The sequence below is a fragment of the Cetorhinus maximus genome, chromosome 6 (genome assembly GCF_964194155.1).
Source record: "Cetorhinus maximus chromosome 6, sCetMax3.hap1.1, whole genome shotgun sequence".
NCBI lineage: Eukaryota > Metazoa > Chordata > Chondrichthyes > Lamniformes > Cetorhinidae > Cetorhinus > Cetorhinus maximus.
In genome coordinates, this window is record NC_135884.1 from 94,790,881 (window position 1) to 94,818,595 (window position 27,715).

The 27,715-nt window shown below is 45.2% G+C and overlaps 1 protein-coding gene across 1 annotated transcript in view; it reads right to left on the minus strand.

Annotated features, from left to right (window-relative positions):
- Positions 1-462: 462 nt before the first annotated feature.
- LOC144681931 (ankyrin repeat and protein kinase domain-containing protein 1-like) overlaps positions 463-27,715 on the minus strand; it is a 42,012-nt gene continuing 14,759 nt past the window's right edge. The window contains exons 6-12 of the mRNA XM_078544107.1: positions 23,098-23,174; positions 21,872-21,944; positions 18,815-18,853; positions 9,582-9,620; positions 8,478-8,516; positions 5,309-5,344; positions 463-2,160 (exon numbers count right to left, since the gene is read on the minus strand). Coding sequence (XP_078400233.1) covers positions 1,889-2,160; positions 5,309-5,344; positions 8,478-8,516; positions 9,582-9,620; positions 18,815-18,853; positions 21,872-21,944; positions 23,098-23,174 — 575 coding nt within the window. The 3' untranslated portion in view covers positions 463-1,888. The remainder of the gene's footprint in view (positions 2,161-5,308; positions 5,345-8,477; positions 8,517-9,581; positions 9,621-18,814; positions 18,854-21,871; positions 21,945-23,097; positions 23,175-27,715) is intronic.

The following is a 27,715-nucleotide window of genomic DNA, read 5'->3' on the forward strand; positions in this document are numbered from 1 at the left end:
GGAAAATCCCGGCTGAAATCTCAACACAGCCTCTCTCTCTCCCCCGCCCCCCCAACCTTCCCTTCTTTCAAATATGCTGTCAACTCTCAGAGTCATCTCCATCTCTCCCTGTCTGAATCCCCGGCCCCCAGTTCAGCTTCCAACCTTCTCAAAGCACCAGATGTACCTTGGCCAAAGTCCCAGATGAAATCCTCTCTGGTTGTTGTGCACCGTCCATTCTGCTGGTCTTTGACTTTGCTACAGCATTCTGTATTGTTAGCCACTCCACCCTCCCAATCCCCCAGCTCCACTGAACTGTCCTTGCATGGTTCCATTCCCACCAATCCCAAACCAATAGGTACATTTTCAGTTATGGTTTTTTTATTTAGCATTCTCGCTTGGCAAACACCATCTCCGCTTTGCAGTCCTTGTGACTGACTGAAGCAATTGCCTCACCTTTTACTTTGATGATAAAGCATGACATAACCAGAAAGGATTTTATTGTGTAATAAAAATATATAGCTAATTTTTTTTAAAAACACAGAGGATGACAATGAATCATAGACAGTTTTGAACAAGGTGTGACATTACTTCGGTCCGGCCTGTGTTAAGCTTTGCCTTGTGCCTAGCAGTCAGAAAGAATCTTCCAGAGGAGACTGCAGAACTTCAGATTGAGGCTTCACATAGAATAATACAGCACAGAAGGAATTAATTACACTGCCCTGCTCCTTCCTCATAACCCTGAAATTTTATATCTACCGTTAGTTCCCTTTTATTGAATCTGCTTTCTCCATCCTTCCAGGCAGTGTATTCCAGAGCATAATAACTATCTGTATACAAAAAAAAAATCCATTTGGTTACCAATAAATATTGAAAATCAGGTTTTTCCCCAATGGTTAGTGGGAAAGTTCATGAATAGTGATGTGGGTGCAATGTAATAGGGCCTTGTACTCTGAGAATGCTGTACAACTGGTAAAGTGGGGCTGTGTCTTCTGCCACCATTAAATGTTATTAATGGCCACACAAGGAGGGAGAGGGCATCTTCTACCCCAGTGATACAACAGGGATCTGTGTGCTAACTGATCTGAGCAGGGTAACCAATCGGTGTTAGGAAGCACCCAGTGACACAAAGCTTCAGTGCGGTGGACACTTCGGGACTTGTACCATGATTGCCATCACAGTGGGATTCCCTAACCACAGGTTTGGTTCTAGAAGCTGAGGAATAACAAGCACTGAGGGGTTGGATGATACACTACCAATTCCCTCTGGCGATTCCGTAGCAGCTTTAAAGAAATTAATATAATGCTGCAAATCAAATAAACCTAATGAAAGGAAAGACTTGCATTTCTGTAGAGCCTCATCATGTTCTCAGAATATGCGAAAGTGCTTACGTTTGAAGTACAAAATGGTGTAAACTGGGCAGTCAATTTGCAAGGTCTCACTAAAAGTAAAACGAATGGCTGAGGGAGGAACATTGAGCAGGACCGAGTGAACCCTCTTCTCCAATTAATGCCATGGAATAAGTTATATTCTCAAAAAAAATCAGTATCCTGCTCCGCCCCACCTAGATTATGTGCTCGAACCCACAATCGCTTGACTCAGAGAAGAGAATGCTGCGAACTGAGGCAAAACTAATTTTCATGTGGCACATTAATATACATTAACTCTTGGCAGTAAACAAGAGTAATTTACGAGCTTGGGCTAAATTCCACAACATCTTTGGCGACACCATGCAAGAATGACGACCTTTTCATTCAAAACTTACATGCATGTGTCAGCTCTAACACGAGGTGTATTCCATTTCCAGTTAATTTTGAAAGAAAATACAAATCTTTAACCAAAGAAGTAAAAAAAGAAATATTCTCCAAGCTTGCTATTAGTTAAGACAAACAGTAAATCTATAAATCTGTCACAACGTCAACTGCATCACCAGGTCATTCCTCTTCATTTTCTTCAAGTGGAACACTAACTTTCCTCGATTGGCATTCCTTCCTTGCTGCTGTATCCATTTCTGAAGCACCTGATAGGCTTTTTCAATCAAGCCATCCGAGTTATAGTCATAATCAATGGCACGGATATCTCCTTCAGTCAAACCCAAGGATCTGCCTAGCATCTTCCAGTCTTCATTGACCAATTCAGCCAAGTTCATACATTCATTTGAAGTAACAATGGATAAAGGACCTGCAACCAAATAGAAAGCTTAAATATAAAACAGGGTACAAAGAATCCAACAAATGCCCTCAAGTGTGTATTGAAACCCACAGAATTAAAAGACTGGGGTCAGGTTCAATATTCTGTAGCAATGCCATCAGAATGAACTATTCCATAATTTTTAAACCACTTTTGTTCAGTGGTTTTTTTTCAATTCATTCATGGGAAATGGCCAAAAGTTGTATTTGTTGACCATTCCTAGTTCCCCGCCAGAGAACGAAGACCTCAGACCCTATATTTTTATAAAATATATACAAATATCATGACTAATCTCTAAAATTTTTAAAACTGGACAAAGACCCTTTTGAAGTGGCTGAAGCTGTGTCTGTATATGACCTTCAAAAATAGGAGCTGACATGGAAGTATCACACAAATTGCACCTCGTTATTTTCAAAGAGACTCTAATGATTCCTGTGGGCTGCAGAGACCAAATTCATAAAGAATCACACAAAGGCCACCTGCATTTCATAAGCCAGGCCTGGCAAACCAGAGCCTATCCATCTGCTAGGACAAAGTACCCTGCAACCTTCTTTTCAGGTCTTAATGGTTAGAACATTTAACAATCTCAGGAACCCAGCTGGGGGATACACGCCTTTTGTCAAAGACACTGAAAGAAGAAGTGATGTCACATGGAATCCTCCAGCTTGTATAACCAGTAATATTTCCTTGCTGTACTGAAAAAAACTCCAGTCCAACATTTTACCATCTACAATCAGCAGCACAGAAAAGGACTATGCCCAGATTGAATACCTGGCCCCATCTACACTGTTTCTATTGGAGCTTCTGTACCATCATTTATAAGACTGTTCATCTCAGTGTCTCTCCTCATGTGAAGTCAACGCCACTGGAAAAGTGAATTATACAGCATCGGTTTTCAACCTATTCCTCAGTGAAGGAATACCTCAGTCGACTTTGATTCTGGACTCATGTGAAACAATAATCCTTTTCTCTGTGGTCTTTGCCCTGTAAATCTTTCTTTCCTCTATCCCTCTTTTAATGTATGAGTGTACAGGGGGTTACATGGCAACCCACTCCCTTGCATTTCGAGTGTGTGCAAATAAACTAACTCTTTAAATTCATCCTATCACAAGTTTGCTGTGAGGTTAGTAATAGAAATTGGATCACACCAAAACAGTCAGGAAATACACCATTGCCTATAAAGGGGAAAGCAAAGCAAAATGCCTTACTGTTTACAGACAGGTGGCAAGAGGAGAAATCAGGGCTGTTTAAATTAACCCCCTACTGTCTGTAACATCACCTAGAAAAACTGGGGTATGCTGCCTTCTTGAACCCAGACTTTCAATTCTGATGATACCTTGCCAAGCGTGGCTGGGGAGCTACAAGGAGTTTACCAGTAAATTGAATAAATGTCACAGAGAAATGACACTATATCACATTTGTGTATTAATGTTTATAGCACTCATTTAAGATTTCTTTGCTAAATTAACATAGGTGTTAACTGTTTAAAATAGACTTGTTAATTCAGATGTAAACTGAGGGATGGTAATCGCTGAAATTAGTTGGGAAATGCCGGTCACTGCCCAGTAAGGAGGTCAGCTGTGGCAATTGCTGCCCAACATAATGCCAGTCAGTGTCCAACAGCTAATCAGGTGGCACCAGTCATCGACTCCCAGATAAGCAGCCAAGGTGTGACAACTAGTTGGACAGAAATGAAGTGACACCTGTTGGTATCTGCCAACTAGCCAATGAAAACCAATTACTACCTGACACTGCCTTGGAAACTAGCCTAGTGGTTCCAGGCATTGTCAGGTGGTCAGCAGGCCAGTTTCCCAGTGGTGGCATCAACAGTGATTGTTTAAACATTTTCTTGTTTGTGAGCACAATGCCAGAGATAGGGCTCTAATACCACAGGACTGACCTTCCGATCATGGCTTGCCTCCCAAGACCCTTCTCTAGGCAGGGAATCCTTATGAAATGACCCCAGCAATGTTAGATTCACTATGCTGCAACGTAATAAATGCAATTTGGGACACCAAAGAATTGCGTGAAGTCAAGGGGCGGAGGGGTTATTGTCAGCATCCCAACTGAGCACTTCACTGATCCTACAGTGTCACGATAGGCCAGACCCTCCTATACAGGGTAGCAGAGGACCGTGAAAGAGGAAGACGTCACTCAACTCACTGAAAGAGAAGGGATATTCCTCAAGCACAATGTCACAGTAGAAGACAGTCAGTTCTGCTACCTGAAGATTTGGAAATGGTGTTTAAATGAAGAGAAATACTTGCATTTACATAGCACCTTCCACATCTCAGGATGTTGAAAACCACTTTACAGCCAATAGAAGTACTAATGAACTTAGCCAGTGGTGTAATTCAGCAGGTCCTACTTTAAATTGGCCCCTTTCCATCTCCTCTGGTTTGACAGGGAAGCAGCCTTTTCAAGAGTTTCACCAGACTGGCGCTGGAATACCCACCTCACAGGACCACACATCACAGTCAGTGACAATAGAACAACGTCATCCCATCAGTCCTGCCTCATCCAGTGACCACCTGTTGTATGGAGATAATACAAGAATCACCTACTCCCACTTCTAGTGAAAACTGGGAGCACATCAACATGGTGCAACTGCATCCTTCCTCTAATTCCTCCTCCTTCCCACTCGAATATTGACAGCCAAAACCCAGGAACGTTTTGCAGCTAACAATTTTGAAGTGATATCTCAGGATCGCAAGCTGCATTTATCAACACTCTCTCTGAGCACCATTAGAGTGGGTAGTAAACTGACAGAATGATTTATGTCAAACATTTGGGCTGAGACAAGGGTGCTCACAGTCACCTGATTTATATTAGTCTAGTCAGGAAGCAGCAATAAATCCTGCACTAAAAGATGATATCGAAAGAGTCACCCAAAGTGGCAAAATTTTAAATAATTTCAGATTTGCCTATAAGGTATATGTAACAAGAAACAGAGGGAAGCCAAGAACACATTTGATAAACATTGCCAAGTGGGACTAGTTACAGAAAGGGTTACAGGTTACTAAAGCAACTGGTCTAGTTCAGATTCTTCAGATTTCATTGTCGACAATCAGCTCACGGACAGGGAATTTCCAGCTAGTTATAGTATTTACTATTCAAACAGTGTAACAGAATTACTCACACTTTACATTTTCTTCTTGGCTGGTGGTGTCCTGAGCTGGTTTTACAAAGAGATAAAATGAAAAACACAAGGTTATTATGTTTAAGGGTCTTAAGAGGATCCAAGCTGGTTGGTGAAGCAGAAACCAAGACAAAGAGCTTTTCATCATTCAACAAGTTTATTAACTTTGTTCAGTTTTACATCTCTCCTCCCACACAACCAGTGTCCCAGCTGTCCCCGATTTATAGGTGCTCAAGGAATAAATTAATGCCGTTCACCTGTACATCCCAATATAATTAATATATCATTAACAAAGGGTACTGGCCTCAATTCCCACCTCCAGCCCAATCTTTACTCAGTTATATGCTTCCTGAGTGTCAGAGGACGAGGTGAATGGCCCTGCTATCAGCTGATACCATCAATCTGCAGAAGAGATTTTGTTCAGAATCAATCCTCCAACTATTCCTGTGGTCAATTCCCCTACATGCTCCCCACTCACTGTTTCAAACAATAAGGCTGCTTATTGGCAGCTCGGTGTTAATGGGGGTGTTGGGTTAAGTGAGCTGGCGTTGCTCCATGCCTGGATGACAGCTGGCTGTGCTCTGGCTTGTAACTGTGGTTGCTTCAAATATCTGTTCTCGCCATTTCAGGCACTCAGGCTGATTCTTTTCACTTCAGTACTCGGAGTGCTTGTCAAAAAATTCCACATCACCCCAGCCTCTGATTTCTTGGGACCATTCGTGTGAACAGGTCTTGGGGGAGGGGGCAAATTGCTGACATCTGCTCCCAGCATGCACCAGGACAGCAGAGGCAGGAAATCCCACAATCCAGTGTTCTCAAGTCAACTGGGGTTCCGTCAAAGGAATTGTGAAGCTGCCCAGCCCCAAATACAGTGAAGCAAGCCTTACTGAAACAGTACGGCAATAGGTTTCCCACACCAGACATCCTGGGATCTATCTGAGTGACAGTGCCAATTGAGTCCCAGTTATTGATTATTACATAGCATCAACTCACACCAACTGGGTTCAAATCTATCCTAGGATGGAGTAAATAAAGTTAGTTCAATAATGGCCGCCTGTAATTGAGCATGTGTTAATCTTCCTCAGAACAATACATAGCAATGTGGACAGGAGTTAAGTGCACAGTCTGAGTATGTAGGCAAGTACACCCCACTATCTTGACAAGAGTTCTATGATCCACATGATCATTGTTATCCTCAGATTAAATTCCTGTAGTGATGATACTGTAATTAACCATTGCTACAGATATTAAAATAATTGGGGGTCAGGTGATACATGCTTCAAATTCACTCTCGAATTATAACATCACCCACCCTCCCCTCAATTCCCAAATATCTTTCTCACTACTGACCCACTGTTCTCTTCAGCAAATTGGAGTCCAGGACATAAGGCCAGGAGCACCGGCTGTCTACCTGACTATGCACAGGAGCATCATCAGTCTACCTGACTATGCACAGGGGCACCATCTGTCTACCTGGCTGGCCACAGAAGCACCTTCTGTCTAACAGAAGCACCGTATGTCTACCTGGCCATGCACAGGAGCAACATCTGTCTACCTGGCTGGCCACAGGTGCACCGTCTGTCTACCAGGCCATGCACAGGAGCACCATCTGTCTACCTGGCTGGGCACAGGAGCACCGTCTGTCTACCTGGCTGGGCACAGGAGCACCAGCTGTCTACCTGACTGGACACTGCAGCACCGTCTGTCTACCTGACTGAACACTGGAGCACCGTCTGTCTACCTGACTGGACACTGGAGCACCATCTGGCTACCTGGCTGGGCACAGGAGCACCATCTGTCTACCTGGCTGGGCACAGGAGCAACATCTGTCTACCTGGCTAGGCACAGGAGCACCATCTGTCTACCTGGCTGGGCACAGGAGCACCAGCTGTCTACCTGGCTGGGCAGAGGAGCACCATCTGTCTACTAGGCCATGCACAGGAGCACCATCTGTCTACCTGGCTGGGCACAGGAGCACCGTCTGTCTACCTGGCTGGGCACAGGAGCACCAGCTGTCTACCTGACTGGACACTGGAGCACCGTCTGTCTACCTGACTGGACACTGGAGCACCGTCTGTCTACCTGACTGGACACTGGAGCACCGTCTGTCTACCTGGCTGGACACTGGAGCACCATCTGTCTACCAGGCCATGCACAGGAGCACCATCTGTCTAACTGGCTGGACACTGGAGCACCGTCTGTCTACCAGGCCATGCACAGGAGCACTGTCTATCTACCAGGCCATGCACAGGAGCACCATCTGTCTACCTGGTTGGACACAGGAGCACCAACTGTCTACCTGGCTGGGCACAGGAGCACCGTCTGTCTACCTGGCTGGGCACAGGAGCACCGTCTGTCTACCTGGCTGGGCACAGGAGCACCGTCTGTCTACCTGGCTGGGCACAGGAGCACCGTCTGTCTACCTGGCTGGGCACAGGAGCACCATCTGTCTACCTGGCTGGGCACAGGAGTACCAGCTGTCTACCTGACTGGACACTGGAGCACCATCTGTCTACCTGACTGGACACTGGAGCACCGTCTGTCTACCTGGCTGGACACTGGAGCACCGTCTGTATACCTGGCTGGACACTGGAGCACTGTTTGCCCTTGGGGAGGCTTTCCTCGTCCTTACACCTGGAGGATATTTAATATCCATACACAGCAAAGGAGAAAATGGTGACGGGGACAATTGCACCAGGTCTTTGCACACCCCACCTCCTACCTCTAACACTGCCCCACGGTTCCCTGGGCATTCTCAAACTGGAGTCTGTAAATACAGTAAACACAGACTCATTAGTCTTGGGTGGGCGAGGGAGATGCCCACTGCTGCACGCTCCTCCAAACGCAGGAGAAACTTGCTCTTAAAGCTGGTGCTGATCTCCAGAGCTTGCAATCGAATGCCAAAGATTCATGCAGAAGAGTTTTATTTCTTCACTTCCACACCACCACTCAGACTATCTTCAGGCCTAGAACAGTCCCTCTCTCCTCACAGGTGCTGCAAAGCTCGGACACATTGTGTCTCTCAACTCTCCTATGAGGGTCCAGAGAGGAAATTTGCCCTTCTTATTTCTTGTTACCTCTCCATCCTTTAAAAGGGACTGGGAGACTCTGGCCGACATAAAGCATCCCACAGACCTCGATCAGTGTAGGAAGATAACATCAAACTCACCAGCCATCCACTTCGGAAAGTTAGTTTCCTGCACATGTTCTGTATTGTAAACAAATTTTAAAAATGGAAAGAATTGGTTAGAAGTGAGAACTCTGACATACCAATCTCATATTATTCTCAGTGCAGAAATCCACAGATTTTGCTATGTTAATATGTAGGTGGATGGGGTTGCTTGTAGAAAGATATTATAGAATGATACAGCATCAAAGGATGCCATTTGGCCCATCTTGCTAGTGTTGATTCTTTGGTATGCTGTCCAATTTGTTTCTCTCCCTTGCTCTTTCCCCATAGCCTTGCAAATGTTTCTTTTTCAAGTAGATAACCCATTTCCTTTTGAATGTTATTATTGAATCTGCTTTCACCATCCTTTCATTCACCACTTTCCATATCACAACAACTCTGAGAGTAAAAAGAAATTATCTCTCCGTTGGATCTTTGGCCAATTACCTTAAATTGGTTCCTATGGTTACTGCCCTACTGCCTGCGGAAACTGTTGCTCCTTACTGAAACTCTTCAATAAAATGTGTTGCCCCATATACTTCATGGTTTTATTTATTGTTTCATGGAATATGGGCATCACCTAGTGATATTACCACTATGCCACCATCTCCTTATCAGGACAAAAGTTGGCCAATGAGCCAGTAAACTAATTGAAACTGTCCAATCAGATTCATCTGAACTAAACCACGATACAGCTTTTGCGATGGGATTTTTGTTTTGAATCCGAGAATTTTCAAATCTAAGTTTCCTGTTATCAGGTCAAAATGTTAAAGAGCGAGGTGAAGGTCACATGTTCACTAGTGAGTGATGTAGCACTATCCTGTGATAGTACAACTCACCACAAGCCAGGGGCATCAGGTAACCCTGGCAGTCACATATAATCAAAATGGTAAAAGCACAGGAAGCGGCAATTTGGCCCTGGTGTCCATGGTGGCTCTCTGCAAGAACTATACAGCTAGTCAAACACAAACACAAACCACCCACCCTGCCTCAACCCCCTACCTTGCTCCCACTGCCCCTATGGTTGAAGTGAAGACTTTAGGAAACACAGTGTCAGCGGCACCCAGCTTAACACTTGTTTTAGCGAGACAAACACTGACTCACCCACAAAGCGTTTGGGTTCACTCTGTTCCTCAACTGATTCTAAACAAAACAGAGAATTGTTAGCAGTCAGAAGGCAATATTGTAACAGGATTTCATCTTTGAACAGAAGGACCTCTGCGGTCCTGATTGGGGACACTTTAAAACACAGATCACGTTATTTTTGACTCTGTACAATTTTCTTGTAATTCTGTGCAATCTGAAAGAATGGGCCTATAGTGCTGCCTAGTGGTGTCTCAGAACAACTTCAGCATGTGGACAACATGAGATAAAATTTTTCATAGGCCAGAATTTTTCGCACAGCGTGCGGGCATGCGCCCAACACGCTCGAGCGTAAAACGACGCGTGATGACATTGGGCGAGTATCCCAATGTCATCGCGCAGTCATGCAATATTTCAGTCGGCATGCACATGTTGGAGTCGGCAGCACGCCTGCCGACAATTAAGCAGCCTATTAAGGCTCTTAATCAATTAATTGAGTACAATTTTTCACTGCTCGTCCAACCAATCGGTTGGTGTGCGGACAAAAAGACCAAGTGGGCATTTTTGGTGAAACCTCATCCACAGGCGGGATGAGGTTTCGACCAATGATTAATAAAAAAATTAAAACTTTTTACACTCATATTTAACACGTCCCTGCTCATGTGACAGATTCACATGAGGGTACATGTCTTCATTATTTAAAAAATCTTTATTTTTATTGATAATATCTTCACTGGAGTGTTGCGTTTGACTGCAGTAGAAAGTTTCAGTTGGAGATTGGTGACTGAGGGAGTTTAAGGGTTAAATGAAGGGTTAAATTTTATCTAAAGTCTAGTCTTTCTTTAATTTAGCAATTAACTAAAAGTCGCTGTTCGGGTTGGAAGGTGAGTTTTAGTCCAGCCTTAAAACGGGGCTCATATAGGCTCTGCTTGCAACTGCAGCTAGTTAGTTAGATAACTGGCTTAATCAGGATTTCAGAGGCTAGGTTCAGAGAGTATAAAAGTAGGCTATTTTATTGTGCTGACTTTGTCTGCACTGGAGTGCTGTGTTTGGCTGCAGTAGAGAGCTTCAGTTGGAGATCGGTGATTGAGAGAGTTTAAGGGTTAAATTCTATCCAAAGTCTAGTCTTTCTTTAATTTAGCAATTAACTAAATGTTGCTGTTAGGGTTGGAGTAAGGTGAGTTTTAGACCAGAGGGGAGAAGCCAAAGAGAGCAGTATGAAAGGGTGCAATAAAAAGAGGTAGAGACCGGAGAGGATGACTTCTCAGGGTAAAGCAGCGGGAGCCAACTCCATAGCACCACGGGTGGCTCTGCTGCACAAGACAGGAGGAAGAAGAGTGGTAGGGCTATAGTGATAGGCGATTCAATAGTAAGGGGAACAGACAGGCGTTTCTGCGGCCGCAAAAGAGACTCCAGGACGCTATGTTGCCTCCCTGGTGCCAGGGTCAAGGATGTCTTGAAGAGGCTGCAGGGCATTCTGAAGAGGGAGGGTGAAAAACCAGTGGTCATGATACATATAGGTACCAATGACATAGGTAAAAAAACGGCATGACGTCCTACAAGCTGAATATAGAGAGTTAGGACATAAATTAAAACGTAGGACCTCAAAGTAAGCTCAGGATTACTATCAGTGCCATGTGCTAGCGGGAGTCGAAATAACAGGATATATCAGATGAATACATGGCTGAAGAAATGGTGTAGAGGGGAGGGATTCAGATTCCTGGGAGATTGGGACCTATCCTGGGGAAGGTGGGACCAGTACAAACAGGATGGGTTGCATCTGGGCAGAACCAGGACCAATGTCTTCAGATTGGAGTGGGGGGGGTGTTTGCTAGCGCTGCCGGGGAGGGTTTAAACCAGAATGGCAGGGGGGTGGGAACCTGAGCAGGGAGACAGAGGAGGGGAAAACAAAGATAGAAACAAAAGACAGAAAAGTAAGAAGCAGAAGTGGAAGGCAGGAAAAACAAGGGTGAAAAACAAATGGGGTCATAGTGCAAAGTAAAGCTAAGATGACTAACAAGGTTAAAAAGACAAGTCTAAAAGCATTGTAACATAATGCACAGAGCATTCGCAATAAGGTAGATGAATTAACAGCACAAATAGATATAAGCGGTTATGATATAGTTGCAATTATGGAGACATGGCTGCAGGGTGACCAAGGATGGGCACTGAACATCCAGGGTTATTCAATATTTAGGAAGGACAAACAAATAGGGAAAGGAGGTGGGGTAGCATTGTTAATAAAGGAGGAAATCAATGCAATAGTGAGGAAGCTTATTGGCTCGGAAAATCGTAATGTGGAACCTGTTTGGGTGGAGATAAGAAACACCAAGGGGCAGAAAATGTTGGTGGGGGTTGTCTATAGGCCCCCAAACAGTAACGGAGATGTAAGGGAAGGCATTAAACAGGAAATTAGAGATGCATGTAATAACAGTACAGCTGTAATCATGGGTGACTTTAATCTACATATCGATTGGACAAACTAAGCTAGCAATAATACTGTGGAGGAGGATTTCCTGGAGTGTGTACGTGATGGTTTTTTAGATCAATATATTGAGGAACCAACTAGAGAGCAGGCTATCCTAGGCTGCGTATTGTGCAATGAGAAAGGATTTATTAACAATCTTGTTGTGCAGGGACCCTTGGGGAAAAGCGACCATAAAATGATAGAACTGTCCATTAAGATGGAGTGTGAAGAAGTTGAATCTGAAACTAGGGTCCTGAATCCAAATAAAGGGAACTACGAGGGTGAGTTGGCAATGATGGATTGGGAAACCTTATTAAAAGGGTGGATAGGCAATGGCTAATATTTAAGGAGCATATGCATGAATTACACCAATTATTCATTCCTGTCTGGCGCAAAAATAAAACCAGAAAGGTGGCTCAGCCATGGATTACAGAAGAAATTAATGATGGCACTTGATCCAAAGAGGAGACATATATAATTGCCAGAAAAAGCAGCAAGCCTGAGAGTTGGGAGCAGTTTAGAATTCAGCAAAAGTGGACAAAAAGATTGATCAAGAAGGGGAAAATGGAGTATGAGAGTAAACTTGCAGGGAACATAAAAACTGACTGAAAGAGCATCTATAAATACGCGAAGAGAAAAAGATTAGCAAAGATAATTGTAGGTCCCTTGTAGTCAGAAATGGGGAAAATTATAATGGGGAACAAAGAAATGGCAGAAAAATTGAACACATATTTTGGTTCTGCCTTCACAAAAGAGGACACAAATAATTTCCCAGAAATGTTAGAGAACCAAGGGTTTAGTGAGAGGGAGGACTTAAAGAAAATCAGTATTATTAAAAAAAATGGTGCTAAAGAAATTAATGGGGTTAAAGGCTGAAAAATCCCTAAGACCTGAATCTACATCCCTGGGTACTAAAGGAAGTGGCCCTGGAAATATTTGATGCATTGGTAGTCATCTTCCAAAATTCTATAGACTCTGGAGCAGTTCCTACAGATTGGAGGGTGGCAAATGTAATCCCACTATTTAAAAAAGGAGGGAGAGAAAAAACAGAATTACAGACCAGTTAGCCTAACATCAGTAGTGGGGAAAATGCTAGAGTCTATTATAAAAGACGTGGTAACAGAACACTTTGAAAGCATTAAAGGGATTAGACAAAGTCGGCATGGGTTTATGAAAGGGAAATCATGCTTAACTAATCTACTGGAGTTTTTTGAGGATGTAACTAGTAGAATAGGTAAGGGAGAACCAGTGGATGTGGTGTATTTGGATTTCAAGAAGGCTTTTGATAAGGTCTCACACAAGAGGCTAGTGGGCAAAATTAAAGCACATGGGATCGGGGGTAATATACTAGCATGGATTGAGAACTGGTTGACAGACTGGAAACAGAGAGTGGGAATAAATGGGTCTTTTTCCAGATGGCAGGCAGTGACTAGTGGTGTACCACAGGGATCAGTGCTGGGGCTCCAGCTATTCACGATATATACATATAAATGACTTGGATGAGGTAACCAAATGCAATATTTCCAAATTTGCTGATGACACAAAACTGGGTGAGGTTGTGAGTCATGAGGAGGATGCAAGGAGGTGATTTAGACAAGTTGTATGTGTATGGGCAAACACATGATGCAGTATAACATGGATAAATGTGAAGTAATACGCTTCGGTGTGAAAAACAGAAAGGCAGAGTATTATTTAGATAGTGATATATTGGGAAATGTGGATGTACAAAGGGGCCTGGGTGTCCTTGAACACCAGTCAATGAAAGTAAACAGGCAGGTGCAGCAAGCAATTAGGAAGGCAAATGGTATGTTGGCCTTCATTGCAAGAGGATTTGAGTTCAGAAGTAGGGATGTCTTTCTGCAGTTATACAAGGCCTTGGTGAGACCACACCTGGAGTATTGCATGCAGTTTTGGTCTCCCTACTTAAGGAAGGATATACTTGCCATAGAGGGAGTGCAGCGAAGGTTCACTAGGCTGATACCGGGGATGGCAGGACTGTCGTATGAGGAGAGATTGGTTCGACTGGGCCTGTGTTTACTAGAGTTTAGAAGAATGAGAGGGGATCTGATTGAAATGTATAAAATTCTAACAGGATTAGACAGACTGGATGAAGGGAGGTTGTTTTCCCTGGATGGGGATTTTAGAACCAGGGGCCACATTCTCAGGATACGGGTCAGGCCATTTAGGACTGAGATGAGGAAAAATTTCTTCACTCAGAGGGTGGTCAACCTGTGGAATTCTCTACCACAGAAGGCTGTGGAGGCTGAGTCGCTGAGTATATTCAAGAAAGAAACTGATAAATATTTGGATATTAGGGGCATCAAGGAGTATGGAGAAAAAGTGGAATATACCGTTGAGATAGAGGATCAGCCAAGATCATATTGAATGGTGGAGCAGGCTTTAAGGGCTGAATGGCCTACTCCTGCTCCTAATTTCTATGTTTCAGCTCCCTAAGGCAGCTCTGTGCCTTGGGGCACTTTTAATGTGTGCACCAGCGCACGCGCTTCTCCCACCCCAGCGCAGAGCGTTACATCACGTGTTTCACGTTGGCTGGCCGTTAATTGGCCAGCCAGTGTGAAATCTTTTGGGGCTGGATCGCGGGTGGCGGGCCGCCCAACGATCCCGGCTGACGAGGTCAAAATTCTGGCCGTAAAGAAGTTTATCCCCAGGGTTTTGCATGTAGCAGAGCAGGTATCTCATTGTGATCTATTAAAAATCATCCCTCAAGCCAAACCTTTGTCAGTACCGAGTACAAGAATCTCAAACTCTCTCCTCTATTAGGGTCGAACAGCACAGGAGGGAGGAAATAGCGCAAATAGAAATAAATAAATACAATCCAATAGCCATTACAGAGACATGGGTGCAGGATGACATAGATTGGGACCTGAATATTGAAGGGTATGTGACATTCAGGTAGGACAGGAAGCTAGGAAAAGGTTGAGGTGTGGCTCTCAATTAATTATGGTATTAGCACAATAGCACAAAACAACCCAAGTTCAGGAAACCAGGATGTAGAAGCGGTTTGGGTTGAGATGTGGAATGATAAAGGCAAGAAGTCGTTTGTGGGAGTGGTGTACAGGCCATTAACAGTAAGGAAGAGATAATGGGAGCTTGTCAGAAAGGTATGGTGATAATCATGGGGTATTTTAATCTATACATAGACTGGAAAAATCAGGTAGCCTAGATGAGGAGTTCATAGAATGTTTTCAGGATAGCTTCTTAGAACAGCATGTTCTGGAGCCAACCAGAGAGCAGGCTACTTTAGACCTGGTGTTGTGCAATGAGATAGGATTCATTGATGACCTATTAGTGAAGGTATCTCCAGGTAGCAGCAATCACAATATGATTGAATTTTACATTCATTTTGAGGAAGAGAAGAGTGGGTCTAAGATTAATATTTTAAACTTAAATAAGGGCAATTATGAGAGCATGAAAGCAGTGTGAGTTAAAGTAAAGTGACAAGTTAGATTAAGGGATAGGTAAACAGAGATGCAGTGGCAGACATTTAACAGAAAATTTCAGAATACGCAGAGTAGATAGATTCCAACGAAAAGGGGAAATTCCAAGGGGAAGACCCACCATCTGTGGTTAACTCAAGGAATTAAAGACAGTATCAAACTTAAAGAAACAGCATGTAATTGTGCAAAGATGGGTGGTAGGTTAGAAGTTTGGACAGAATATAAAAAACAGCAAAGAATGACAAAAAGATCGATAAGTAGGAAAAATCAGAGCAGGAGAGAAAGCTAGCTAGAAATATAAAAAACAGACAGTAAGAGTTTCCATAGATATTTAAAAAGGAAAAGAATTAACAAAGCGAGTGTTGGTCCTATAGAAATGAGTCTGGGGAATTAATAATGGAAAATAAGGGAGATGGCAGTTGAATTAAACAGGTATTTTGCATCAGTCTTCACCATAGAGGATACAGGTAACATTCCAGATATAGCTGTAAATCAGGAAATAGAAGGGCGGGAGGAACTCAAAAAAAAAAATTACAATCACCAGGGAAGTGGTATTGAGCAAATTGTTGCAGTTGTAGGTTGAAATGTCCCCGGGTCCTGATGCACTTCATCCTAGGGTCTTAAAAGAAGTGGCTAGCGAGATAGTTGATGCGTTGGCTTTAATTTTCCAAAATTCCCTAGTTTCAGGGAGGGTTCCACTAGTTGGAAAATAGCAAGTGTAACTCCTTTAATCAAAAACGTAGGGAGACAGAAAGCAGGAAACTACAGGCCAGTTAGCTTAACATCTGTCTTAGTTTCACACATTTTCCCTATTAGTAAGGACATTATAGCAGGGCACTTGGAAAAATTCAAGGTAATCAAGCAGAGTCAATGTGGTTTTGTGAGAGGGAAATCATGTTTAACCAATTTATTGGAGTTCTTTGAAGAAGTAACATGTGCTATGGATAAAGGGGAACCAGTGGATGTACTTGGATTTCCAGAAGGCATTTGATAAGGTGCTACATCAAAGGTTATTGCAGAAAATAACAGCTCACGGTGTAGGGGGTAACATATTGGCATGGTTAGAAGGTTGGCTACCTAACAGGAAACAGAGGGTAGGCATAAATTGATCTTTTTCTGGTTGGCAAGATGTAACGACTGGTGTGCCACAGGGGTCAGTGCTGGGGGCCTCAACATTTTAGAATTTGTATAAATGACTTGGATGAAGAGACCGAAGGCATGGTTGTGAAATTTGCTGATGATACAAAGATAGATAGGAAAGTTAAATGTGAAGAGGACATAAGAAGGTTACAAAGGGATATGGACAGGTTAAGTGAGTGGGCAAAGATTTGGCAAATGGAGTATAATGTGGGAAAAAAGTGAAATTGTCCATTTTGGCAGCAAAAATAAAAAAGGATATTATCTAAATGGTGAGATGCAGAGGGATTTGGGTGTCCTAGTGCATAAATCGCAAAAGGCTAGTATGCAGGTACAGCAAATAATTAGGAAAGCTAATAGCATGTTATCATTTATTGTAAGGGTAATTTGATTACCAAAGTAGGGAGTTTATGCTTCAGTTGTACAGGGTATTAGTGAGGCCACATCTGGAGTACATACGAACATATGAATTAGGAGCAGAAGTAGGCCAATCAGCCCTTCGAGCCTGCTCCGCCATTCAATAAGGTCATCGCTGATCTGATTTTAACCTCAACTCCAAATTCCTGCCTACCCCTGGTGACCTTTCACCCTTTGCTTATAAAGAATCTATCTACTCCTGCCTTAAATATTCAAAGGTTCTGCCTCCACCGCCCTTAGAGTAAGAGTGTTCCTGAGACTCAACCCTCAGAGAGAAAATTTCTCCTCATCTGTCTTAAATGGGCAACCCATTATTTTTAAACAGTGACCCCTAGTTCTAGAGTACAGAGTGCAGTATTGGTCTCCTTATTTAAGGAAAAATGTAAATGCATTGCAAGCAGGAAACAGTTCAGAGGTTTACTAAACTAATACCTGGATTGGGAAGCTTGTCTTATGGGGAAAGGTTGGACAGGCTAGGCTTGTATCCACTGGAGTTTAGAAGAGTAAGAGGCGACTTGATTGAAACATATAAGATCTTGAGGGGACTTGACAGGGTGGATGTGGAGAGGATGTTTCCCCTTGTGGGAGAATCTAGAACTACGGGTCACAGTTTAAAAATAAAGGGTCACCTATTTAAGCCAGAGATAAGAAACTTTTTCTCTCTGTGTGATGAATCTTTGGAACCCCCATTCTCAAAAGGCATTGGAAGCAGAGTCTTTGAATATTTCTAAGGCATGAGGTAAAAAGATTCTTGATAAGCAAGGGTGTGAAAGGTTATCAGGGGTAAGCGGGAGTGTGGAGTTGAGTTTACAATCAGATCAGCCATGATTTTATTGAATGGCGGAGCAGGCTCATGAGGCTGAGTGTCCTACTCCAACTCCTAATTTGTATGTTCATACGAGGAGGCAATTTAGCCCTTTGTTCTCCATGCCGACTCTCTGCAAGAGCTCAGTAAATCCAAATTGCCCCCCCACCCCTCCCTCCCTCCCTCCACCATACTCTCAGGCAGTGAATTCCAGCTCCTAACCACTTGCTGCATAAAAAAGTTTTCCCTCGTGTCACCATTGCTTCATTTGCCAATCACTTTAAATTGGCGTTCTCTGGTTCTCGACCCTTATGCCAATAGGAACAGTTTCTCCCTATGTACTCTGTCTAAACCGCTCATGCTTTTGAACACCTCTATCAAATCTATCCATGTAACTGAAGTCTTTCATGCCTGGAATCATTCTCGTTAATCCTTTCTGCACCTTCTCTAAAGCTTCATGTCCTTCCTCACGTCATAAAGCTCTTACAATACTCAATTCACACTATGTTATCAAACCCCATTGGCAAAGCACCATTTACCTTAGTCACTTTTTCTCTGTTCTCACCTCAAGGCACAGACAGGTGGCAGAGATAGTGTTGGCAGACCATTTGAACACAGCGAGGCCCCTCCAGTCCTCACCCACCAATAGGTTCAAAGCTTGAGCTCCTGGGTCTGAACTATACTGTCAGTCCCCCATGCTTCAGGGTAGCAAAGTTCTGTCCCAGGGGTGCCACCATGCTGAATGAAGTAGCCTCTGGAGTACACACTCGCACATGTGCACACACATTGACACAGTCAGAAACAGGGATCATAAACCAAGACCAATTACTTTGACACTAGAAGAGACCGGCTCAAGCAGCACAGACAGGAGACTAGAAGGCCCCCAAGGTTAAAGTGAAGACTTGGGAAAACACAGTGTCAGGGGCACCCAGTGTAACATTTGTTTTCTGGGAAACAAACACTGACTCACCCACAAAGTTGATAGGTTCATTTTGTTCCTCAACAGGTTCTAAACAAAACAGAGAATCATTAGCAATCAGAAAGTGGTATAATAACAGGAATTCATCTTTGAACAGAAGGACCTCTGCATTCCTGAATGGAGACCCTTTAAAATACAGATTAAGTCATTTTTGACAACACTGCCATATGTAATTCAGTGCAATCCGAAAGAATGGGCCTATAGAGCTGCCTAGTGGTGACTCAGAGGAACTGAAGCATGTGGGTGACATCACATAAAAAAATTTTATTCCCCTCCTTAAAGGCATACATGAACAAGAAGCTGGGAAAGTCCCAGTGCTTAAGACATGACTCTCTCCTAAAGCACTCAAATTTCTGCACACCATTTACAGTGAACAGTGGGCTGACCATCCAGTGCTAGTATCAATCAAAGGAATATCCTTTAAGCAAACCTGCTCAGCATCACTGGAGCTTGCTGTGTGTAGGCTAATATTGAGAAGCCTGTCAGCAGAGACTGGCCTGTGCTTATTCTGTACGGAAAATACATGTTCGAGTCTAAGGGAATCCATCTGGCTGAAAGCATCCACACCAGGTAGAGAAGGACAGTTTATCCCAGGAAAAGCCCATTCAGGTATCATATCCAAAAGTAATCTGATGGATACTGTCAAGAAACAGAGAAATACAGAGTTTTGTATAAAACACCTGACACTGAAGGAAATAGTTACAGAAACAGCAAAAGCTAGAGTTCTTGACCTTGCACTCCCTCGTACTCATACAAATTAAACTGACTCTAAATAGGAATACATGAAGTCTTGTGGCGCAGTGGGTAGTGTCCCTACCTCTGAGCCAGTAGCTCTGGGCTCGAGTCCCACTTCAGGACTTGATGGCCACAGTAGGTACATTAATAATGTGGCCAAACAGGTTGATTATCAGCCAGTAAATCCCCTGATACTGTGAGGGTGGGAGCCTGGTCAGCAAGCTTGATGTGGAGTGGTGCTCTTCAAGCTATAGCCTCTGGCAACAGGCTGGCGACCGGTTCCAGGAAAAATTAGCTAGCGAAATAAGCATATGCTTTGCCTGCCTGATGTGCCATTGGACATGGGAAGAGAGGGGAAGTTGAAATAGTTAAAAAGCAGTTTGGACAAAAGGTAATCGGCCTGAAACATTGGGCAGGATATTTTAGTCGGCGTGCAGGGACGGGTCCGACAACTTACGCGTAAAACGACGCACGATGACATCAGGCATGTGTCCCGAGTAGCAATGTTTCATTCAGCGGGTGCTCGCCGGAGTCGGCTGCATGCCCGCCAATATGTAAACGGCCTATTAAGGCCGTTAAGGATCTAATTAAGGCTATTGTAAACGCTGCCCATCCAACCTTAAGGTTGACAGGCAGGCGAAAAGGCCAAGCAGCCTTCGCATTTTTTAGGAAACTTCATCCATGAGTGGGATGAAATTTCCTAAAGCTTTTATTAGATAAATAGAAAAATTCCCATAAATATAAAAACATTTTTCATCTCATGTGACACAGGGGACACGTTTAAATAAATTTATAAACCTTTTATTTATTAATTTCAGAAGCCCTTCAATCTCCCTTAGGCAGCTCCACGCGCGAAAGAGCACTGGTCCTGACTACCCTCCTGCCCCTTCCTGCACAGGTTGCACGAGTGCTACTGCTCACGTCTTACACTGGGCGGCCCTTAATCGGCCCCGTAAAATGACGGCGCGGAGCCCATTACGGGCGGCAACCAGCTCTGCAACCGCCCCCGCCCGTTCCCACCTAGCCCGCCCGCCAACTGAAAAATTCTGCCCATCAACTCTATTTCTTTCCCCACAGATGCTGCCAGGCCTGCTGCGTGTTTCCGGAATGTTCTGGCTTTACTTCAGATTTCCAGCACCCGCAGCATTTTGCTTTTGGATTGAACTGCAACCTTCTGAAGATTCATAGATTCTTTTGTTAAAAGCTTTGTGCAGCTGAAGAGATACACAAAATAGATTAACAGGTTTCAAATCAGTAACAGCTTCCTCTAGCTGGCTCAAATCTAGTTTTGCAACTCCGGTGAATGTTTTTTCTGGCCAATTAGCCTTTGGTTGTCTCACTTTTTAATTTGGTCAGTATTTATAGTCAATCCTCAAACTAAGAGCCCTTGGTACTTGGTACCAGATTAGCACAACTAGTCGGTGCCATGGAAATGTGAGTAGCCCATTTCTGTGCTTTTGTTTTACACTGGAGGTGATTTAATTGGCTCAGCATTTCTCATTGTCAGGAAGAACTGATTAGAAGTCAAAGCCCCTCATGGGGGGGACCTGATGAGAGTTCTCCTCATCATCCCTGCAGGTTCACCAATCATTTAAGACATTACCCTGGGATCACCTCCTCCCCCACAGATTTTTTTTTCATTCATTTATATGGATGTGAGCACCACTGGCTAGGCCAGCATTTATTGCCCATCCCTTATCAAAGGGAATTTAAAAGTCAACCACATTGCTGTGGGTCTGGAGTCACTTGTAGGCCAGACCAGGTAAGGGCAGCAGGTTTCCTTTCCTTTTAAGGCAGCCAGCAATGGTTTCATGGTGATCACCAGACTTAATTCCAGATTTTTATTGAATTCAAATTTCAGCCATCTTCCATGGTGGGATTCAAACCCGGGTCCCCAAAGCATTACCCGAGTCTCTGGAATACTAGTCCAGTGACAATACCACTATGCCACTGCCTCTCCCTAATGCTGCCTGACAATGATGCTGCATAACACAGGAAAGGTCAGAAACATAAATATTAATGAAGTTCAAGGGGGGCTGAGGGGCTGAGCTGTAAATTTAGATATCAGAGAGCAAGGTCAGTTCTAAATTCTCTGCTTCCCTCAATTTGGGCCAAGCTGATTAGGAGACACACTGGGGATATGGCACTCAATGGTTGGTAGTCTGCTCTTGGTTATGAAAAACATTAAAAATTATGGATCTGAAGGTTAGATTGTTGTCCAGTGATTGATAAGGTGCCCCACGCTGGTACAAGTATATTGTTCCTTAATTTGGACAGTAATGTGAGTCTGGGAAAGCAGTTCCTGTTGGTTACCACAGAGGACACTGAGGTCTTCACTATATCCTGGAGTGCTCAGGTCTAAATGTCCATCCACACACTGTGACTCCTGCATAGGAAAAAAATAGTAATAAGATCAAAAGAAACAACATACCCACAACTACGATCAGAGCTATTTGCAGCTCTCCTCCCTGGATGCTGCTAGGCTGCAAAAAATCTCAAACTACACATCCTTCCTAACCCTCCAATTTCATGACTACCTCAATCAGACTAATTACACTGTCTTCTTTTCTAATTCACTCCTCGCCAGGTCTTCAGAGCCTGAACCTCCTCCCTCCCTATTACAATCTACAGACTTTACAAACACAAGCTTAATGTCACCCAATCACTTCTTAATTTACCTAGTGCGAGCAAGTCTTATTTCATTTTTATCGGGGAAGCTTTTTTAATTGCAGTCGGTGCCTACAGTGAATAAAACTCCTGGGTTGCAACGTTTTCTGCTCCTTCATTGGGAAGAAGCATTTGTACTGTAATAAGATAACACTGGTGCTAATCCAATGTGGTGTTCTGGAAATTTTTACTGCGATGACCTGGGAAGAGGCTGCAGTAATGTTAGTGTCATTGCTAAGGAATCCTCTTGCAATATCGCAAGAGTAAAATTCAAAAGCATACTTACTTACTCACTCGCTCATTCTCACACTTTTCTTGTATGTCACTAGGGTGAGCTCTTAACGCTTTGTAGTGGTTGGTAATAATGCAGCAATTTGAAGTGCTGAGCTAAGAGCCACACAAGAAATGTGTCACCTGTCATTAAAGTATCATTTCTCCTACTGTACATTGAGTGAGTGCCATCCTCACTAGGGGCATTAACTTTGACCTCACAGCTATGGAGGAAAAATTAAGCCAGGATTCCCACTCCTGGCCCCCGCTGGGTGTTTGTTAGGAACTGGGTGAGGTCAGAATCAGGTCTGAGCTCAATGCCCACCATGGTTAAATAGCACACCAACATTCAGTACTGCCCAGGTCCACAAGGAGAACTGGCACTGCAGGGTTGTACAGAAGGGTGCCCATCGCCTGAGGAACAGGGCCTCAAGCAGGGCAGTCAGTGCCTTCAGAAGAGAAGAGGGGCAAGTTGGCTGAAAAAAGGAGGAAATAAACAAATTGAACAATGCCATCAGAATCAAATCAACAAGAAACAAATCACTAGTTTGGTAGAAGCTCCATGAGGGACAAGGCCAGCACAGTGCTATGATAAACTGTACCTGTTGTGTCAAGGTCTGGATTGCAATTCGAAGCTCCTGCTCATTTGACTGCTTTGGTTCAAGCTCATAAACACACTCTGTGACAAAAAAGGTAGAAAAACTGTAAATCTGCACATATTTGCAATCACTGTAATCAACCACTGTAACCACTCCACAGATTTCTCCAGGTTGAACTGAGGCCAATTTGCCCACAGGCTGACTGTCACTCATTCCAAACCTTTAAAATTGCAGTAGGGGTCCTAACTATATCATAAGACCACAATTTGCAAAATTAAGAGATTGATCCTATGAAACAGGCACTATTTTCAAAATGGCAGCATCTGGGCTTTGTGTTAATGAGGTAGTAAGTCCATCTTGAGGCTGTGATGGAGTGAGTCAGAGACTGTGCAATACACAAGGCCAGGAGTATATATTTTCCACAAGGAACTACATTACAATTAGAACCATAGAACACTACAGCACAGAAAACAGGCCATTCGGCCCAAGGGATGGCAGCGAAGGTTATGAATGGAATCAAACATAGCAGACATGAGGTGAAAGGTACACCCATGGCTGGCGATGATGGAAGTGGGAGGTTGTGAACACCACTCCTTGGCAATTATCAGGATAATTATTGCCGCAGGTATGCCATGGGCCTGAATTTTACCCTTAGTGGGCGCTCACAATCAGCAGGCCCAGGACCGGTTGAGAAACATGCCCCCACCCGCGATCGGCCCATGGCTGCGATTTCACACTGGCTGACCAATTAACGCCCACCCAGCGTGAAACACAGCTTCCCAATGGTCGGGAAGGGCCGGGCAGGGGCCTGTCAGGCGCCAGGTCCAATGGCGACCCGGCTGGTGGTTTAAAAATGGCACAGGCAGCTCCTTGAAGGCTGCCAGGGAAGAACATATCTTCTGCATTCCGGAGAGTGAAGCTATGGCCTCAACAACGGCTGGAGACGCCAGGCGGGAGGGCAGGTCTGGTGGGCGCTTGCCCCCTGGTTTTTGAACGTGCGCTTTACGGTGCTATTGGAGGAGGTGGCTGGGACCCTTGTCCCAGAAATGGAAGGAGGAGGCCACCACATCAGACAAAAAAAGCTTGGGAGGAGGTGGCAGCCGAGGTCAGCAGCCACGACGTTGTGCGGCGCACGTGGATGCAGTGCCACAAAAGGTTCAATGACCTGCTGCGCGCTGGAAGGGTGAGTACGTGTTGGCATGGATCAATGTGAAGTAGTGCTAAGGGCTGGCAGCCACCGCTCCCCTACCCCCCACCCAATGGAGCTCAGGGGTGTTAGAGTCTGAGTGCCAATTGTCAATGACGCCAGAGCTGGCCAAGGGGGTGAGCCCCGGCTCCTTGGACTGAGTGCCTTGCGGCTCAAGGGCCATGACTCAGATGCACTATAAGGTGTTCTTCAGGAGGGGTTGGCCAGGCTGCAATAGCACTGCAGGCAGAGAGTGGACTAATCAATGCTCCTCTGCCTTTCAGGAGAAGACAAGCCATAACAACATTGAGAGATCACAGACTGGTGGAAGCCCCCCAAACCTCCTAATCCTGACCAGATTTCAGCAGGATGCCCTGGAGTTGGAGAGGCGCCACACACATCATTCAGCCGATCGTGGAGAGGCCGGGGTGTCAAACGAAGGTAAGAGTGCAGTGCAGAGGTGAGAGTTTTGGATAGTGCAAACGTTCTTGTGTAGTCTTTTTATTGATGGGAGCCTCAAAACTGGAGTCCCCATTGATCATTGAAAGACGATGGCACCATGATGCAGATCTCCATTGTCTCACCAGGATGCCTGCCATGCACAGTGACAGCGTGATGACTTAAACTAATGACATATTGTTGTTCTCCCTTAGTTTCGCCAGCACACACTCAATCACAGGACCTCGAAAACCCTGACACCTGAGGACCACCAGGCTTCAGCTGCACCTGCATCACACCTGCTCTCTGAATTGGCACCAGTGCAGATACCAGCACTTCGGTGGGCGTTAGATCTTCAGCTAGCATGTCAGTGCACAGCGGTGAGGGCACTTCACACTCGCTTGAGGTGCAGGCAAAGGCAGAGAGTGCCCAGGGTGCCAGCAATCTGAGGACTGCTGGAGACTAGGAAGATGCTGAATCGAAGGCAGATGATGAGCCTCTAGAGTCATCCATTAGTTGGCAGAAGCTGAATGTCCAACGGGATGTGCGGGAGGATCCAGCGGGTATGCGTGCCTTGGTCTCCGTTGTGGAGGAGTCCATGCAGAGCATGAGCACTGCGTTAACCCTCACAGCCGAGCACACTGCTTCCCCCATAGAGAGAATGGCAACTCTCATGGAGATGCAGCTCCCAGGGCAGAATCAGGGGTTCCTGGGGTTGCGCTTGGACCCGCAAGCCCTCACACAGGCACTGACTTCAGGTGGTCGCTACCAGTGTGGGAGATGGATGAGGCATCCACTATTCCAGCTAGGTGCCCGTCCATCAATTGCGAGCAGGGAGGTCCAGAGCGACCTCACGTTGGCACACGACTTGCTTGTCATCTCTGTGGGCTCCTCTCAGGGCACTATTGATGAAGGCAGCAGCTCTTCCGCCCCTCTACCAGTGACCGTGGCATCTGATGAGGCTGCGATGACTTGGGAGGATGCCAGCTGTGGCACTGGCCGCTCCCTCCCAGGTGGGGCCAGCATGGGCTCCACTGGCCAGAGGACGACAGCTAAGGTCATCAAGGCCAACAAAACAGCAGAGTCAGCAGGCTGCCTCCAATGCCACTGCCAGCGAGGGGGGCACCAAGACATAGCACTCGCAAGCATAAGTTGAAGGTACCATGAGCACAAAAGGAACAGGACACAGGTGATCTTCGGCTTTGTAATGTTTTATTTATTTTTACTGGTGTGGAAATGAACACCAGAGATGTTAATGTTAACTTGTTTTGATTGTGAAAATTACAAAACTTTTGTTTTTGTTGTAACACCTGAGTATGCTTCACCTTTTTTTTTGGTGCAGGGTATGCCAGTATGTAATGCTGGACGTGAGTGGCTCTAAACTTTATTGCACAGGCACTGAGTGGACTTTGGGTTCAAATGAAAAGGTCATTTCAGACATCCTGGATGGAGGAGGCAGCCCTGGCATGAGGTGGAAGCAGATCTTTGCCAGCCTAGCTAAAGAAGCGTTGGATCAAGGTGCCCCTGGTGTCCCTGCTTCACTGAAGGATACAGAGGTCTCGCTCAATGCCCTCAGCGTTCTCCTCACCACTCTTCTGAATCGCTACTGGATTCATCCTCTGTGGCAGCCTGAGGGACTGCGTCAAGATCCTCTTCCTCCAATGGGTCCCCCCTTACCAGTGCTAAATTGTGGAGAGCGCAGCATGCAACCACGATCAGTGACACCCACTCTGGGGGGCAATGTAGTGCTCCCCCTGAATGGTCCAGGCATTGGAAGCATGTCTTCAGAAGACCCACAGTCCTCTCTATCACCGCCCTTGTGGAGGCATGACTCCTATTGCAACACTGCTCTGCCTCTGTTCGTGGGTGGAGAGGTGTCACAAGTCACCTTTTCAATGGTTAGCCCTTGTTACCCAGCAGCCATCCATCCAGTTGGGCTGCAGCACTGAATAGCCTTGGCATCTGGGAGTGTCTGACGATATAAGCGTCATGGGAGCTGCCAGGGTACCTTGCACAGACTTGCAGAATCTGCATCTTGTGGTCACAAACTATCATGGAGTGGAAGCCCTTCCTGTTGACGAAGGCACCCGGCTGACCTGCTGGCGCCTTGATGGTCACATGTGTGCAGTTGATTGAACCCTGGACATGGGGGAACCCAGCAAATGCTGCAAACCCTCTGGCTCACTCAGCCTGGCTGGCCTCGTCCATAAGGAAATGAATAAATGTCATTACCCAGCTGAATAGAGCATCAGTCATCAGCTTGAAGCAACTGTGGACAACTGATTGGGAGACTCCACACAGACCCCCTACTGACCCCTGGAAAGAGCCGGAGGGCATAGAAGTTGAGGGCCACTGTGACATTCAGAGCCACTGGCATGGGGTGTCCAGCCACATAGCTGGAGGTGATCTCAGGCCCAATCACCTGACAAAAGGAGGTCACAGCCTCCCTGGAGAGGCGGAGTCTCCTTCGGCATTGCACCTCTGACATATTGAGGCACTGCATCGCCGTCTGTAAACGCTGGCAGCAGGATAGTGGCATCTTCTGTGGCCCCTTCCGCCTTGGATTGCCAGCTGGCCCTGCGCCCCTTGTACCTGCGCCTCTCCTCACACCAGTCACTCCCCTGGAAGCTGCATTGGGAACACCTGGCCTCCTCACCCTACTGACCCTCTCTTCCTCCTCCTCGGAGGTGCCACCAGTGGAGAGCATAATCCCCATTACCAAGCTTACAGAAAGCTGCCTGATACCTGGGAGGGTCCACATGGTCAAAATCCTCCGGGGACCTTGGAGACACCAATGAGTCCTGAAATGAAGCCTGGAAATGCTAAGAATGAAGCTCAGAACTGAGATGAAGCTGTCAAGTGAAAATAAGCAACCAGCAGCAAACTATCTCCTAAGCTCCTCACTACTCACAATGGCAAAGCTGCTGACCTTTTTTATCCTGCCCTTGGATGAGGTTGTGCAAAATGTGGGCTGCCCACCTGCCCGTTATGCCCGTG